The following is a 16,927-nucleotide window of genomic DNA, read 5'->3' on the forward strand; positions in this document are numbered from 1 at the left end:
TGTCCTGAACCCTCCTCCAACTCGTTAGACTCCTGGTAGTGGGGGTGGGGAGAAGGGAAGCCTGGGTGAGCCAGGATCTGCAGTGCTCGGGAGAAGTCCGCTCGGGAATCTGCCCTTACAGCCATCACGTAATGTTGCTTTCCCTATTCTTAGCAGCAGCCAAGGCTCCTGGCGCCCCTGCAGTGAATCAGTCATCCAGGTGCCGTCAGCTGCAGATTCCATCGCCCTGCTGGGGCAGCTCTCATCTGTTGGATTTCAGCAGATCGGTGGGCTATTTGCCTTGGTTGATGACTCATTCCCACCCCGCCCCCCTCTTTCCGCTTACCTCTCTGTATGTCTGGCTATGTTAGTGAGTGCCAATGTATGTATAGGTGTGTGTATGGGGGTAGGCATAAGTGACGGTGTGTACAGGTCCGTTGAGGAAAGTATGTAAGCTCTGACAGACTGTATTAGCAGGTGCTCTAGAGGATCCATAAGTTCAGGTAGTCCTAGGCTCCCTTCCTGTGCCCCTCACAACAGACTTGCTAGCCTTACCTTTCCTCTGCCTTTGGGAAAGAGGCTTGCCTGGGCTCTGTCAGGCTAGGCCCTTTGGCTGATAGGTCCCTGAGGAGAGGAGACTTTCTCCCACAGACACAGGGAGATCTGAAGGAAGGTTAGCAACAGCTAAATGCAGGCACCTACCAGCTCAGCCTGAGATAGGAGGCCATTCCCTTTCAGCTGACACTGCCTTCAGAACCCCCGCCACTGTCCCCAGCTTGAATCTCAGCTGTGGTGACGCCCAGCCAGTCTGACGGCTGCAGGAGGGATTTGGCTGGTTGGCTGTGGTCCCTCCGAGTGTCCAGACACGCCACAGCCAGCATGGTGCAGCCCCAGCATCAAACCCAGACAGCCAAGCTTGCAGCGAAGTGCCAGGGAAGGGACACAAGACACCAATGGCAGGAAGGTACAGTCGGTTTATTAACTCTCCTTCCCTACACAGAAATTGACAGGAGGAGGGAGGGAGGTTGTGCAAATGGACAAACGAGTGCTACAGACCCATATTGGTCCTTCTAGGCAGCAGAAACAAACAAGCGCTGTGACCACCAAGCAGTACCAAGGTCCAAGACGCTGAAACCTTCAACCACTGTTACATCAGCAGAGCCTGGTGTCGTGAGCGAGCTGAGGACTGGGGCTGGAATCTGTGTCCGGAATAACAAGAGGAGGCAGGTTGTGATACCAGCTCGTACCCTTCCATCCTGCCTTCCCCACCTCATCCATCCCTCCCATTCCAGCCCAGCTGTGGTGTGAGGAGAGAAGAGAGCCTTTTTTCTCCCTCACCTGGCCCTGATCAGCTCTGTCTCCTGTCCCTGGCCACTCTGTGCCTCTCTCCTGCCTCCCCGGGGTCTTATGCGGAGGGTGGGGGAAGAGCAGGGGAAGCAATGTGAAGGGGGAGGAGAGGCAGCGGCTGCCTGGTAATGGACAGCTACAAAGCAGCCCCTAGTGGCCAAGCAGGAAAATTGCAGGGGGAGGGGCTTTTTTGCTGTTTTCCGTATATGTCCAGTTGATTTTTAAGGGGAGGGGCTTAAGCTCCACACCCCCCACAACAGGTCGCCCCTGTCTCCAAGGAAGCACTGAGGTCCCAGGTCAGAGGCAGGTTTGGGGGTCCCATTGGGGGAAGCTGGCAACAGCAGCCTCTCTTCAGGGTAGAGTCAGGAAGTTCAGGAGAGTGGTGCGGCAGGAAGAGGAGTCCTGCAAGGGGTCTTTCAAGGGAGAGAAGGGGCATCAAGGCAGCATCAGGGTCCTTTCAAGGGAGAGAAGGGGCGAGGGGGTTATCGACAGAGACAAATCCCCTTAGTGCTGATAGACTGGGGTCTGGAGGGGAGGGGAGCCCTTTTTCACCTACCCCTAGAGGAGGCTGCACCCCCGTTTTTTTGGTCTGGTGGGCTGGGGACAGAGAACTGCTCGGATCGCCTCGTCAAACACCGTTTTCAGGCCACGTTGCGTCAGCGCCGAGCACTCGAGGTATTTCACAGAATCTGCCAGGAGAGAAGACTGCATCATCACTGGGAGGAAATGGGAGTGAATCCAGGAGGTCCCCAGACCAGCCCCGCAACTCTGAAGGGTCCTCACCCAGAAGAGACGCCATCAATGAAGAAATCTCAGGGGCCAATGTCAGCCAGAACAGATGCATCCATCTGTCTCTCTCTGTCTGTCTGCTCTGGCCCCCAACACTGCAGTGGCTGAGCATCTCGCAATAAGTAACACATCAATCCTCACAACACTTCTGTGAGGTAGGGCAGTGCTATTACCCCCATTTAACAATTGGGGAACTGAGGCTCAGAGAGACTGACTTGGCCCTAGCCCTGCCAAACCTGCTTCACAGCCATGTGAGACAGATTTGATGGATCCCCAACCCTGGTCGGGCTGTCAAGATATGTGGCCAGACTGGTGGAGCGGAGAGCATCCTCGCTCTGAGAGGGGAGGATGAGGTGGCTGTTTGGAGAATGGGAGGTAGGTTGGGGGCGAGTGCTTGTGATTCGTCCCTGGGGGAATGGCTGTGCTTCACTGACTAGCCCCCTCTTCTCTGAAATCCCAGCTGAAAACACCCCATTTCTCCCTACCTTGTGCCTCTGCGTCTCCCCCTCTCCTCCCACCTAGCTACGTCTCGGGTTCAGGGGCTACACGAGGCAAGGAAGTGCTGTACTGTGCAGCGGAGCAGGGGAAAGAGACACACACAGATGAACAAAAAAGGGTGGGGCAGAGCTACCATCTTCCCCGAGTCACCCGCACAAACGCCAGCTCCCGGGGACAGGAAGAGGAAGCAGCGGTTGGGTCTCTCTGAGACAAATTAAAGACCTCACTGTCCCTCCTACTTCCGGACTTGGGGAGGAGGGTTCTGCCAGCAGAGCAGCTGTGGCTTTCACAGAAAAGACTGACCAGCTAGAAGAGGCCGGGGAGGGGTAGCTGGTGGGGGATGTGTCAGCAAAAGATCCTGGCCAGAAGAGGGGCAGAAGACAGGGAGCTGAGGAGTGGGACCCCCTCACAAAGAGTGTCACAAAAAGAAAAGGCTAGGCCTGCCCTTCCAGAGCCCCCAATACCCTGTTCTGTCACACACCCCTTGGCATTTCTTCCAGGTGCCCGGTAGCAGCTCCCACTCAGCTTCATGGGATCCTGCCCATGTTCCCCATCCCCTGCCAAGGAAGCACATGCCAAACTGGTGGAGAGCTTACACACACACCCCCGTCCTCTCCCCCAGCGGCCTCGGCGTATTGCCAGTACGGCCTTCTACCTACCGATCTCCTTGGCCAGCGCAAGGCCCTGCGGGTACGTGATGGGCGACAACTTCTTCTCCTTCAACTTCTCGATCGTATCCTTGTCATCACGGAGATCCAGCTTGGTGCCCACGAGGATGATGGGGGTGCTGGGGCAGTGGTGTCGGACCTCAGGGAACCACTAGAGGGAGGTCGAGAAGGGGCCAGGAGGAGAGAGAGAAAGACACACACCCACACACCAAATAAAATCCAGCTGCCACTGTTTCCTCCTACACTGTCCTGTGTGGTAGTGTGGACAACTGCAGCCAGACTCCAATCAGCTCCATGGTGGGGTCCAGAGGCAAAGCCCCTGACAAGAGAGCCCAAAGTGGGACTTCCCTCCCCCGGAGCTGAGACACCGGAGCGGCGGAAGGGAGAGAGCTATGCAACAGCCTCAGGCTTCGCCCCCCAGCTGCCTCCCTCCCCTTTAGGTAGGAGCTGAAAGTTGCAGGGAAATACACTGTTGGTTCCCACCCCGCCCCAAGCTGAATGCTGGGGGAACGTATCCCCATGCCCCAGAAATTACCCACACATAAGAGCTGTGCTGAGCTGGTCTTGGTTGAAAGTTGCCCCCTGAACGTGCAGGCTGCAGCAGTGAAAGCTGCTGGGGCCAGGGCAGTGAAGGGGCAGGAGTGGGGGGCGGGTGCTAAGGAAGCACCCAGGTGAGAACGGGGAACAGTGTGTTACCCACTCTCGAGCAGCACAGTTGGTGGGCCCTAGAATCTAGCCTGGTTTGTTCGTTAATCTCTCTTGGACAACCCAGAGGCTGTGGTAGGCCAATATTCTAGCTACTCCTGAGAGAGACACAAAGAAAAATAGCTCTCAGGATCCAGCTAATCCATCAGCTGTTACCGCCCACACTCACTGCACAAGCGTTCCTTTTTCAAGGCCAGTGTCTATTCGTGCGGCTCTCGCTGGCTCCTTGAGCTGCACGTGGCGAGTTAGTGCCTACCTCGGCCCTCTGCGCACAGACACCTCCACGCCAGCCACGATGCGCTTACCTTGGCGCGGACGTTTTCATAAGAGGCCGGGCTGACCAGAGAGAAGCAGATCAGGAAGACGTCCTGTAAGGACACAGCAGCATTCGAGGATTAGGCTGTGCACGTCGCATTGCGTGAGGGGGACCCCTCCCAGCACTAAACTGGAGCATTCTGTCCAGCATCGGAGGGGGGGGTGGGCCGGTGAAAGGTGCTGGATTGACAGCCCTGGAGACTCAAGCTTTCTTGTTATCCCCCCCCAAAGGTACAGCACCATGCACTTTCCCTCCCAATCTGTGCAACTCAGTCCTGACATTTGTGAGCCGCCTGGAGGGGAGAGAAGGTTGTTCAGTCTCCTGGCGCAGCCAGCCCTTGGTAACAGCTGACGCTGTTACTGAGGGAATCTATCATTGCTAAGTGTGGCGGTGAAGCTTTTGTGATGTGGACTCCTGTCCTACTGGGAAATGGACTGACGCCCCCTCACTCATTTCCCACAGATCATCAACCAACCATCAGATGGGGATGGTTTTGGTCTCTGCCAAGGTGGGGCCAGATTCAAACTGGTCACTATAAATGCAGGAGTGAGACCCAGTGGGTACTTGGGTACTCAGAAAAATACTTCTCTGGTGGCCCCATCACTGCACAATTTAAGCTTTAGTTTAAAAACAACAATTCTGAGCCTATGTTTCTAACCCTTCCAAGTTGTGAAGGAAACCTGCTGAATGTGAACTGATGCAGTGTTGTCTTCCTGAATCTGCAGCCAGACTGCCTGGGGCAATAGCACTAATGTGTGTTGACTCTGAATCCTACTGATGACCATATCAACACAATTAACTATTTCACTCCTGATTGTTTTAGCAGACTGTGGATGGAGCTTGAGTAAAGTACCACCATCCCCACTTCTTAAAGGTAAGAAGCTCTGTTTCATGGACTCAGAATGCTCCAGTCTCACAATCAGGACACAAGAAGACATGAAAGTCTCCATACCTCATTTGCAAATCCCCAGAGTCATTCAAATCCTGTGAGAGACACCTTAGTGCTGAATGATACCGTATGATATTTAGATGGCTCTCCAAAATATTCCCCATAATCCCTGCACCCTTTTGGACCCCCAAATGCATGCATATAAAATAACGGGGATGGGGTCTTCGGGGGCTGGTGAGCTCTGAGAAAGGAGCAAATTAAGAGAGGAACTCTAGCTCCATCACAGGCCAATAGTAAGTCTGACTTCTCCAGCACAGGGAGGAGATGTTGCCAAGGGAATGTGCCCTGGGTGCGATGAGTGGGGGAGCAGGGCACACTGAGAAATGACCCACCGTCTGCGGATAGGAGAGGGGTCTTAACCGGTCATAATCCTCCTGTCCAGCTGTATCCCACAGCCCCAGGTTTACGGGCTTGCTGTCAACCATCACGTTGGCGGAATAGTTATCGAACCTGCAACGCAAAGAGAGAGAGAGTCGGTTCCTCAAACCAGGGAGAAGAGAGCTCAGGGGGCAGGAGGCCATGGCCACAATGCGCCTCTTCCTCATGCGCCCGGGAGGGAAAGAGACACCCCCCTGCAGAGCTCCGGTGCTGCTGGCTCACCGAATGCCTGCACCCATCCCATCACAACCTACCTCCCCATAGCCCAGCTGTCCCGAAATCCTTCCCAGCTCCAGCTTCTCCCACTGCCTTTGGGGCTCCATCCTGCCTACGAAGTCCCAATCTCTTACTTCCTCTCAAGTTCCCCTTGCCAAGTTCTCCCCACGCCCCGCTCCAGCTCTGTGCTCTCTAAGCCTTCATCTGCACCCTTTTGTTTTAGAAGCCAGATTACCCTCTTAACCGGCTTCACGCCATCCGCCTTCTCTGTATCACACAGGACCGTGCTCCCTGCCAAACCCCCACTGGACCTGGGTCAGGACGCCATGGCTTGCACCCCTACTCGTACAAAACATGCTGTGGTATCTCTAATGCCTATAGCCAGTGAGGCTTTCCTGTCTTGGGGCAGAGCGTCCCCTGGCACCGTGCTGGGACACAGGGTCACTGGCAGCACAGAGAACAGTTGCCACCCACACAGGTGCTCCTTGTAGGTCTCCCATCCTGAACCCATTTGTTATATTTTTCCCTATGCAGAGAGCAACCACAAGCTCTCAGTCTAAAGTGAAGGAAAAAAGCAACAAGAAAGAACCAAAGTAAAGTCCCCGTGAGGGAGCACACCGTGTGCATCTCTCCTCTGGAACAGGCAGCCCCAACTCAGAGAACAAAATGGCTGCCTCGCTTGGCACACAGGGCAGGGGTCCTAGATACGAACCGGTGCGGAGCACAGCAAGTAGAAGGCGTCGCACAGCTACACACACCACACCGTTTGGCACGCAGGAGGTGACAGTATCGCAGTACAATCCGGCTGCCAAGAAGAGGCGGCTTCTCATGGCCAAAAGCTCAGCTCAAACTGACCATGCCAAAGGGTGAGGATTTCAGGTGCTCCCAGCCCTGTCTGCACAGTGATTTATATGCAGCTTCCCAGGACGCTTTCCTTTGCTACTGTAGTATAACAGCAACACACACCTGGCTCTTCCAGGGAGCTGGAACCCCAAGGGCCAGATTCTGACACCCTTACCCCCACACACAGGGAGTAGCCCCAGTGACTTCAGTGGGACTTCTTGTGCAGTACGGTGCTATTCACTGAGAACAAGGGCACATGCCAGCGGTGGTGAAGGGAGAGAGGAACGTCAGCTTGCACCATCCCTAATCAAGAGCTGCTAGTAGCCTGTGCTTGGGGCCATCCTAAATTGCATCCCTGATTCAGTGGCCCCTATAGGAGTTTGCAGTGGTGCAGATCTGTCCTGGCCTTGCACCTTGCTGCCTGGACACGCTCCTTGCATCCTTTACCCTGTCCCCTACAGCTAGGGTTCCCCCTGAGGCAGCACAGAATTGGCTCTGCACCAGGTATGAAGGCTCCCTGTGCCAGGGCTTATGTCTTCCTTGTGGTCCCTTTAGGTCAGGCTTCCTGGTGTAAAGGAGTCACAGGGCAATGATGAAGTGGGCCCCTTGTCCCTTTCACAGCTGGTGAAATGAAGGCTGGGACTATCCAGATGCTGGACAACCCCATAGCCTACAAATGAACAGCTTTCTGGTGTCGAGACTTGACCCAGTACTGACTTATGGGTGCAGAGAGCTGGTCCTCCCAATGGCTGTGTGTTCCTCTGCCCTCCTGCTTGCCCTCTGCCTGGTCCCCAGCCCTCCATCTGCTGGATACTCACACAGTGGGGATGTATTCGCCTGGGAAGGCATTGGTGGTGTAGCTGATGAGGAGACAGGTTTTACCCACAGCTCTGGAAGAGACAGAAAACACACCCAGGATCTGTTACTGTGATTCCTGTTTGGGGGTGGCGGGGGGGGTATCACGCCTTCCCTGGCCAGAAAGCCAGACATAGCAGAGAGCTGGAGGAGAAGAACAGAGAAACCAGATTCCCAGCCCTAATCACTGCACAAGCAGGGTTAGAGTGTTAGAGGGAAAGGGAAGGAGAGAAGATGTTACATTGCTCTAGTGTTTTTCTAGCCTGAAAGCTGAGGTATTTTACAGACCTTACACAGGGACCGCTCAGCTGAAATGCAGCCATTCTGGGGTAGAGCACAGCAGCTGTTTTTCAGTGCACAGCAACAAAGAATTTCTGACAGGAGACGGAGGAGTATGCGTGTCCGTTTGATACAGCAGTGACAACGTAGAGTAACAGAACGCAATTGCCCAGATGGCACCCCCGACAGGACAGCACCTTCTAATGCCACACTGGGACATGGCGTCAGTACGAGGGAAAGGACACCTCACGCTGTATGCTCACGGCACCATGTTGGCTTTCCTGAGGCTACCTACCAAACGTCATCGTCATCCTTCCAGCTGACATGGCACTCATGAGCTGGGCTGCCTGCAGCAAGGCTGCTCTTGGGGCTTCTGAGCAAGCAGCCAAAGCTTCCTCCCCCCTCCTCCCCTTCTCCTCTCATAGAGTCATAAGGTTTAAAGCCAGAATGGGCCATCAGATCATCTAGTCTGACTTCCTGTATAACACAGCAACTAGACACCTGCGGCTGGCCTGTGCCCGCCGACTCTGACTCACAGAGCAGGGCTGTTTCTTTGCTGTGTAGGCTTCTGGGCTCGGCCTGGAGCACAGTGGGAGGGTCCAGAGCCCAGGGTCCAGCCTAAGGCCAGAAGTCTACACAGCAATGAAACAGCCCTGTAAGCCTGAGTCGGCTGGCATGGGCAACTACGGGTTTTTCTTTGCTGTGCAGACCTACCCTTGCAGGCCACCAGCACCACCCCTCTTTCAATGGAGCATGGTGGAGCACTAGGTGGCCAGAGCCACAGCACATCCCAACCCATCCCAACCCCAGAAGAGAGTGCTAGTGTGAGAGAGACCAGGCCAAAGGGATTTCAAAGAAATGCAGGGAGAGCAGGGACTCGAACCTACGTCCTCCACAGCCTGAGTGCTCAAACCACTAGGCTATGGGATATTTGGGGGAAACCAGGCTCTCTTTGTGTCCAGAAATTCCATCCTGGACCTGAGACAGCATTTCAATGAGTTGGCATTTTCTGTCACACAAAAAAAGGTTCCCCAGAAAAGTTTCCAAACATCTCTAGTGAAGGGCAAGGGAGCCAACTGTGAAGGAAAAAAGAGATTACAAAGAGAGAAAGGAATCACAGCCAGGATAAACAGGGGAAGGATGGCCTAGTGGCTAATGGACTGGCCTTTCCCAGCTCTGACTCGCTGGGTGACCTTGGGAAAGTCATATAACCTTCCTGTGCCTCCATTTCCCCATCTGTAAAATGGAGATAACAATACTGACCTGCCTCCCAGGTGGGTGGCAGCATCTTAAAGCAATGGAATTAGCAGAGTTCTGGAGGAGGTTATAGGGTTATTGTGCTGGGGGCCGGTTATGGGGATAGAGCCGTTGAGCTGAAGGAGGGATATGGGGCTAGCAGAGCTATGGGGAGGGTTATGGGATTATTGTGTTGGAGGGCAGTGATGGGGTCAGTGGGGAGGGATATGGGGCTAGCAGAGCTATGGGGGAGGGTTATGGGATTATTGTGTTGGAGGGCAGTGATGGGGTCAGTGGGGAGGGATATGGGGCTAGCAGAGCTATGGGGGAGGGTTGTGGGATTATTGTGTTGGAGGGCAGTGATGGGGTCAGTGGGGAGAGATATGGGACTAGCAGAGCTATGGGGGAGGGTTGTGGGATTATTGTGTTGGAGGGCAGTGATGGGGTCAGTGGGGAGGGATATGGGGCTAGCAGAGCTATGGGGGAGGGTTGTGGGATTATTGTGTTGGAGGGCAGTGATGGGGTCAGTGGGGAGGGATATGGGGCTAGCAGAGCTATAGGGTTTATGGGATTAACAGTTATGGGGGAGGCTCTGGGGGTGGTAGAGTTATGGGGCAGAGTACTGGCATTGTGTTGGGGGGTTAGCAGAGTTCTGGGGAGAGGTTGTGGGGCAACTGTGGGGTTAGTCCCAGGGTGTTTCCTGTGCAGGTGGTTTCAGGTACGGCTCTGTAGCCCCTAGTTTCTGGTCTTTACGGTATTTTTCTGGCAGGTACCAACATTTGTTTGGGGTTTGCTCTGTATTTCTTTGTCCCTCCCCCACCCTCTCGCCTGCCCCTGCCTCCAAGGTGGTTTCTATAATTTGATCGTTTGTTTGCAAACTTCCTCCTGGGGCCAGTTGAAAGGAGGAAGTGACTGCGGGGTGCAGGGCCTCTGCAAATGTCACTTCATATGCTACCGATAGCTGCCCCAGATAACAGCATCACCAGCTCCTAGCCTGGAAGTGGTTTAACCCTCACAGTGCCAGACACTACTCCCGCCTCGCAGATGCTCTCCTGGGCCCTGGCTGCTTGTCTCCTAGTGCCCCTGCAGGGGCAGTAGCCCACTGGGGCCCGCCTTGAGGAAGCTCCTGCTGTTGAAGGCCTTGGCTGGGCCATATCCACTGACAGCAGGGTGCACACTGGCCAGGCGATGGATAAGCCAGGCTATGATTATGCTGTGCTCAGATGCCCAGGATTTCATTGCCTCACATACCTAAGGCAGACGGAGGGCATGGTGTGTCTCAGGGACGAAGGGGAAAGGAACATCTCCTCCCTGCTGCGTCCATGGGAGTCCCACTGAATGATCTCCTGGACAGCTCATGGAAAGAGCATAGGTTCTGAGATCCACAGAAGAGGACCCATGGCGCTATCCATGCATCACTGCCATGTGTCAGTCACCCACACCGCTGGCTTGTGGCGTGGCCCAGTAGAAGGGAAACCACAATCTCCCCCACTGTATGTTACACCTGACTCCCGTTCTACCAGCAATAGCTGCAGTGAGGGAGGCACTGTAGAGGCGACACCTTCATCTAGGGGAGATTGGCCAACCTACAAATAGTTCGTGCTTCAGTGGGCCTTTTACACCTGCCCTGGAAAATGCCCATCCCCCATCCCGACATAACGTACGACCTCTGTCGCAGGCTGCCCTCCTGCATGCCCTGCCTGGCAGAGAAAGAGAGCGAAAGCAGTTCAGAGGAAGTCAAAAGCAAAGAAGGTGAAATGTCACCAAGAAACAACCTTCCCCCTTCTCTGCCCTCCCCTCCCCCACCCCCACCAAAAAATAGAAGGGTACGTACCCATCTCCCACCACCACACACTTGATGGCCTGCATTTCTCTGGCCTCAAGGAGGAGGGCGGCTCCTGGGGCAGGAGGAGTCAGGCAGAGCTAATGCTCTCAGGTGACCAGAGGAAAGACCTGTACAAATGTAATGTCAAATCTAGCGTTGAAGGGAGCAGCAGATCGTGGGGAGGGAGGAAGTGGAAGAGAGAATGTTACTTAACCCTCCCTTTCCCATCAGTCCCTCCCCTCTGGTAGTCGAGGCCACTGGCTGAAGGCGGGGCATGTGCAAGCAAGCAGTTTGAAAGACAGTTTCATGAGCCAGATGACTCAAGTAATTTCTTTTCTATGCTTCCTGTCCCCCAGCTTTGAGCAGCAGGGGGTGCTGTGCTGCCTCCAACCAGGGGTTCAATTAAGGCGAAGAACGAGGGAACACCATTCCCGCCCCTTTGCAGAGAGCAGAGGGTGGGGTCCCCCTTTTCTTCCTGTCTTCCCCAGTGCTCCCTTTCCTCTCGGGCGGGTGCAGTGAGGACTCACCAGTCAGGGTAATCTGCTGTGGGTGCAGGAGGAGGAGCCAGCTCCTGACTGAGGAGTTTCAGGGCCTCCCAGTTGTCAGATGAGAGCGGTAAAGAATCACAGAGAAAGCTGAACAAGGAACTTTACTAGAATCAGGAAAGCAGCGTTATCCCTACTGCTACTCTGCCTCTCCCTCTGCTTCTCTACTCAGCTTCTGCCTCAAACCTTCCCCACTCCCCCTCCTGCCCGGCTTGCTACTGTGAAGAAACAGCACACATATCCTCATACTCACCCATACGTGGAGCAGCAGTAGCAGCTCCTGATGGAGGAAGAAGAAGTCCCAGCCTAGACAAGTCTCCTATCCATCTCCTTTCCCCTAAAGGAAGATCTATCTGTCCCAGCTACGTTTTTATACTGTGCCAGTCACCGTAGTATCTAAGTGCCTCCTTGGCTAGCTTCATGATAGATGGAGACCCAGTCCATCTCAAACAGGAGACTTTTATTAAACAAGTCAGGTACAACTACAGTACAACCAGGCTTCCCTGCAGCTTGAGCCCCAGCTTTGTCTCCTTTGTTTACCAGGAACTACGTCCCCGCCTGGAATCCTATACAATCCACAGAGACATCTAGTGGCTGAATAGCATAACTGCAAGTGAACATATCGTTACAGACCCCCTTCCAGCCACTTTGTCCTGTGATCCTGAGCAGATGGTCTCCCTTCCATCCAATCTGCTCGCATTATTCTTAAACAAGGGACCCCCAGCTGGCTGGAAGGGATATGATTGTATAACAAAAGGGGAAATTAGCTTAGTCTGTGAAACACATGCACACACTCCATGGAGGGCCAGACTGTGAGCCATTCAATGAAAATATAACAAACCAAATAAAGCTGGGGTTGGCAGTTCACTAGCTATATAAGCATCTCAGACCTCCTGCCATTGTCCCAGCCAGTATCACATGCCCTAATCTCCTGTCCAGCGGGGCAGGGCAGACCCTTGGACTCTGGGTCTCAGATGGTGCTCTGTGTCTCTCTCTCAGAGGGCCCAAGGACTCCATCCTGGTACTCTGTACAATGCAACATCTTGAGAACCAAGCCGGATGGAGGCAGGGACTGCAGTGTGACCACCTCTACCAGCCAGCCTTGCCACCCGCATTGGAATTTCAGCCTGGGATGGGTGGTAGAGCCCCCTCTGATTGGCTGCTTCTGGGAAAGAGCAGCCAATCACAACTGCTGCAGCAAGCAGGCAGAGCTTTCCCCCTACTCCAGAGGAGTTTTTGGGTAGGGGAAGAGTTAGAGGGATTAGCCAACACCATTCTCACAGCAGGGGAGGAGGGACTAGACAGCACCTAGCAGCTCTGGGCAGTTCTTCACCTTCCTCCCTCCCCTCCTGTGAACAATGGGTCAGTCTGCTCTCTGCTCCTCCTCCTGCACCCCCATTCCTGGTGCATTCCCAGGCCTGGAAGGGGGCATGGGATGCCGGGAGCTGCAGGGGGAGCAGTGGTTCACTCAGGGGCAAGGGGCAAGTGTGGGACTGGGGGGACACAGAATTAATTAATTATAATTTTGGGGCACCATCAGGCAGCCAGAGGTAGCCCTGTAGTGGGGACAAAGGCCATCTTAGTATATAAATTTACTGCACCCCATGCCCCCCCCCACACACACACACACACTACACTGGGGCTGGGCCGGGGGAGTTCAAAAACCAGCAGGCAGACCAAAACCACAATATTAGCTATAAAAAACCTCGTGATTTTGGGGCTAATCTCCTGATTTGGGGGGCATCTGACTCACAATTCTTGAACTTTTGGGGTTAGCATGACTGGGCTTGGGAGGGAATGGGGTCCTTGGGAAGGTCGTTCTCCAGTGTCCTGCCTCCCACAGCGACCGGTCACTGATCTTTCCGAGGGAGGCGCAAGAATCCCAGCAGGGAGTGATGGGATAACCTGCCCCCAGGGGAAGTTTCTCCAGTTGCTAGAGGTTGGCATTAATGCTGAAACATGACACTGTGCAGCCCTTCCAAAACTCCTGGTTACTTTTCTACGTGGAGCTACCAGCTGTGGCTATGTCTACATTGCCGCTGGCCGGTGTTATTCCCAGCTGAGACATACGCATTCCAGCTCACGCAGAGCTAGCGTGCTGACAATATCAGTGTGATGATATTGCCCCGTCGGAGATAGCAGATGTATAGTCAGTGGGCTAGCCCAGCCGCTACACTGCTATTTTTAACACACTAGCTTGAGCAAAGCTAACGCGTATGTGTAGGGTGACCAGATGTCCTGATTTCACAGGGACAGTCCTGATATTTGGGGATTTTTCTTATATAGATGCCTATTATTCCACTTCACCCCAATCCTGATTTTTCACATTTGCTGTCTGGTCACCCTACATATACATTTACCTGAGCTGGAAATTGCACCTCCCAGGTGCAGCGTACACGTACCCTGTGGCTCCAGGCACAGGAGCTGAGAGCAGGGACCCAGTCCCTCCTACACTCTCAGTGCTCCCTCTGCTGGCACCCAGGCAGGATGGAGGAGAAGGAGGAAGCTGCCTGTCTCAAATACAAAGGAGTGGGGGGGAAGGGAAGTTGGAGCAGGAGCAGAGGGGGACAGATGTGGGGGGATCGGAGCAAGGGTGGGGAGGGGCAGGAACCAAGGATTGGGGAGGGTAATAGCATGGCGGAGGGGGACGACAAGAGTCATGGAAATGGGAGGATAAGAGTGGGGCGTGGTGGGGAAGATGTGCAGGAGCTGGGGACAAGGGCAGGAGTGGGAGGATGGGGCAAGGGCAGGAGCCAGGGGAGGATTGGAATGGGGGGACAGGGACAGGAGTTGGACAGAGGGAGAGCAAGCTGCCAAGGGGGTAGCAACAAGGGAGAGGACAGGGGCAGGAATGGGGACAAGGGTAGAAGGGGACAGGGAGAGGCTGGGGGAAAATATCTGTAACCACTAGAGCACACTCCCCTACAGAACTTGAAAGTTTACAGAACCCAAGAGTCCAGAGTTTCACCATTCCTCTGCTGTCTAACAAATAGCTGTGAAACCCCCTGGCAAAGTATGTGTCTCCATCCCCCTCTAGTGGCAGGTCCACAGAGAAGGTAACAGACTTTTACTGCTACCAGTTACGCCATTACTTCCGGCCTACAGGACTGTGCTGTGAATCTAAAGATCACAACCCTGCTGGTGACCCATAGGGAGGTGGAGAGGGCAGTCAATATGGTTCCATGTGATTAAATTGTTGGCTTTTAAATGTTTAAAAAACTTAGAAATTTACATTCTGAAAAATCTGTGCTAAAAGAACATTAAGGTTGCAAAGTCAAGCACTGCAGCGTTAAGAAAGGCCAACACTAGACTAGGGGAACTGGTGGCATCTGCCCCCTTAAGACCTACTAGTGCAGATGCCATGGGCTTGGAGGCCCACGGGCAGAAGAGGTTTATATCCTGGAATTACTTGGCGCACCTACGTCCTCAGCATGCTATGATTCGCCTTGTGCCCCTCTCCAGCCACCAAGGGGTGCTCTTGGCCAGGGTTTGCTGCCCTGGAGATGGGGGGGAAGGGGAGGCTGGCTTCCAGCATGTCTTGTTTCTCTCACAGAGTTTGAGGAAGAAGCTGGGAGGAGGAGGAAGAGGAATTTGTCGGTGTGATGGCTGCGCTCTGACAGACTCACCCAGGCCTTGCTGTATCGTCTCTACAGCTTGGTGACCCATGGGAGGTGGGATTCCTGTGGAACCCAAAGGGGAGCCGGGGTCAGGTGGTGGAGGAGATGGGGGTTCAAATATGAGGCTTCCTCAGCCTACAAATCCAAGGGAGGGGAGAAACCTGAATTACCCCATTGCTCCCCTTTCCTGTCATCCCAGATGTCACCCTGCCCCATCGCCCAACTGTTGTCCCTGCCCTTCCTTCTTACCTCGGTGTACCCTGTCCTGTCATCCCCCGACAGCTCCCCAGGCCAGAAACAGCATCCTTCAGCAGAGCATGCATGGCGAAGAAGGGCTCTTCCGGGGGAATGTAGGAATGACTCGGAAGGGGAACTCCTAGCCCAGCACAGAGACATGGGGAAAGCAGGAAGTGGGAGCAGATGAAGAGGCCTGGACCCTAGCCCAGGGGATGGGAAAGGAACGTGGGAAGAGATGAGGAGGGGGTGTCTTGTATCCCGGCACAGGGACATGAGAGAGAGGACTCTACCAATCAAGGGGGGGAAGATAAGTGTACCCAGGGATCAAATGGCAATTACTTCACAAGGAGGGATGCAGCCTTCCCACATCCCACCCCACCCCGGGAGACTGAGGCATCCTTGACTGCATGCCGGGTCTGTGCAGAAGGGCAGGGTGATGGGTTCCAGCCCCAGCTTTATTCCCCTTTTGCCTGCCTCACTTCCCCACCAGCTCAGCTTCCCATCAATTGCCTCCTGCTTTTTGTTCTTCCTTTACTTCCTCCCCTCCTGTGGCTCTTTCCAGCTCGACCGCTTGCTATCTGTGGTCTTTGATTGACTGACGTGTTTGTTTCGCCTGAGTTGAATTCAGACATAAGGTCACTAGTGAAATGAGTGCAGGGGGTTCTCAGACCAGTCATTCCTGGATGTTTAGCTGCATAGCTGAGACCTCACAGGATTCCCCAAGACTGGCTGCCTCCAATGAGGAAAGAACCTGGAACTGGAATAGCAGAGGGGACGCTGGCAGAGTTGGTGATGGGGCCAAGAGTGGCAGAGTCTAGGGGCATTGGCTGATCTGTGTCAGCAGTTAGCACTGGATGAGCAGAGAGAGCTGCAGGCCAGGTCTGAGGTGCCTCTGAAGAGCCGTGTGGGGATCCCAGTACTGCGATAGGAAGGGGTGCTGCAGGCCAGGATACAGACTGGCAGAGCTGTGGGAGGACTGGAGAGCAGGGAGGGTTTGGAAGATGGTTCCGTGGGTCTCATGCAGGGGCTCCTCCCTTTGTTTGGGGGACCTAGAAATCTCAACTTGCATTTAATAAAAGCCCCAAACAATAAGTTTCTAGCCTTTTGCCTTGTGAAAATGGCCTTGGACATGAAAACCTGCACGTGGAGGGGATTTGTCACTGCTTCTTCCTAAAAATCGTGGGTTATTCATGATCGTCCCCCACCCATGGCTGCTTGGGTTTAGTCTTTGGGATGCCTGTAATTCACAGCTGTGGGGCGCTGGATTTCTGGGAGGACCCCAGACCCCACCTGGGCTGCCACAAGCTCCCTTCCCCCTCAGTGAGCCCCAATCCTCCAGTGTAGTTGGAAAATTGTCCCTTGAAAACCTGTTTTACACGGTAGCACCTGTGCACGGAGTCCAGCCCAAGCGACCAGGCTGTGGCTCTGCAGCAGGAGGCCGAGGGTGACCTGAGGAGCTTTCCAATCTCCCCATTTTATATAAAATGAGTCCGTTAGCTTTGGGGTTGCCCCATGGAACCATCTTCCAAACCCTCCCCACAACCCTATGGCCAGTCCCGTGCATGGTGCAGTGAGTATAGCAGGCAGGGATTGGGGAAATGGCTTTGCAGGCTGCTCAAGAGAGGTAATGTTAAGGCAGTAGCAG

General features: G+C 54.3%; 1 protein-coding gene across 1 annotated transcript; it reads right to left on the minus strand.

The window, feature by feature from the left end:
* Window positions 1-939: 939 nt before the first annotated feature.
* On the minus strand, window positions 940-11,083 carry RAC2 (Rac family small GTPase 2). Its single transcript, XM_074950030.1, has 7 exons — window positions 10,893-11,083; window positions 7,507-7,578; window positions 5,584-5,701; window positions 4,292-4,354; window positions 3,273-3,432; window positions 1,883-2,015; window positions 940-1,178 (listed from the first exon to the last, which is right to left on the minus strand). The coding sequence occupies exons 1-6, from the start codon at window positions 10,925-10,927 to the stop codon at window positions 1,885-1,887; spliced, it is 579 nt and encodes a 192-aa protein (XP_074806131.1). The 5' UTR covers window positions 10,928-11,083; the 3' UTR covers window positions 940-1,178; window positions 1,883-1,884.
* Window positions 11,084-16,927: the final 5,844 nt, after the last annotated feature.

This window comes from Natator depressus, chromosome 1 (assembly GCF_965152275.1).
Source record: "Natator depressus isolate rNatDep1 chromosome 1, rNatDep2.hap1, whole genome shotgun sequence".
Classification (NCBI taxonomy): domain Eukaryota; kingdom Metazoa; phylum Chordata; order Testudines; family Cheloniidae; genus Natator; species Natator depressus.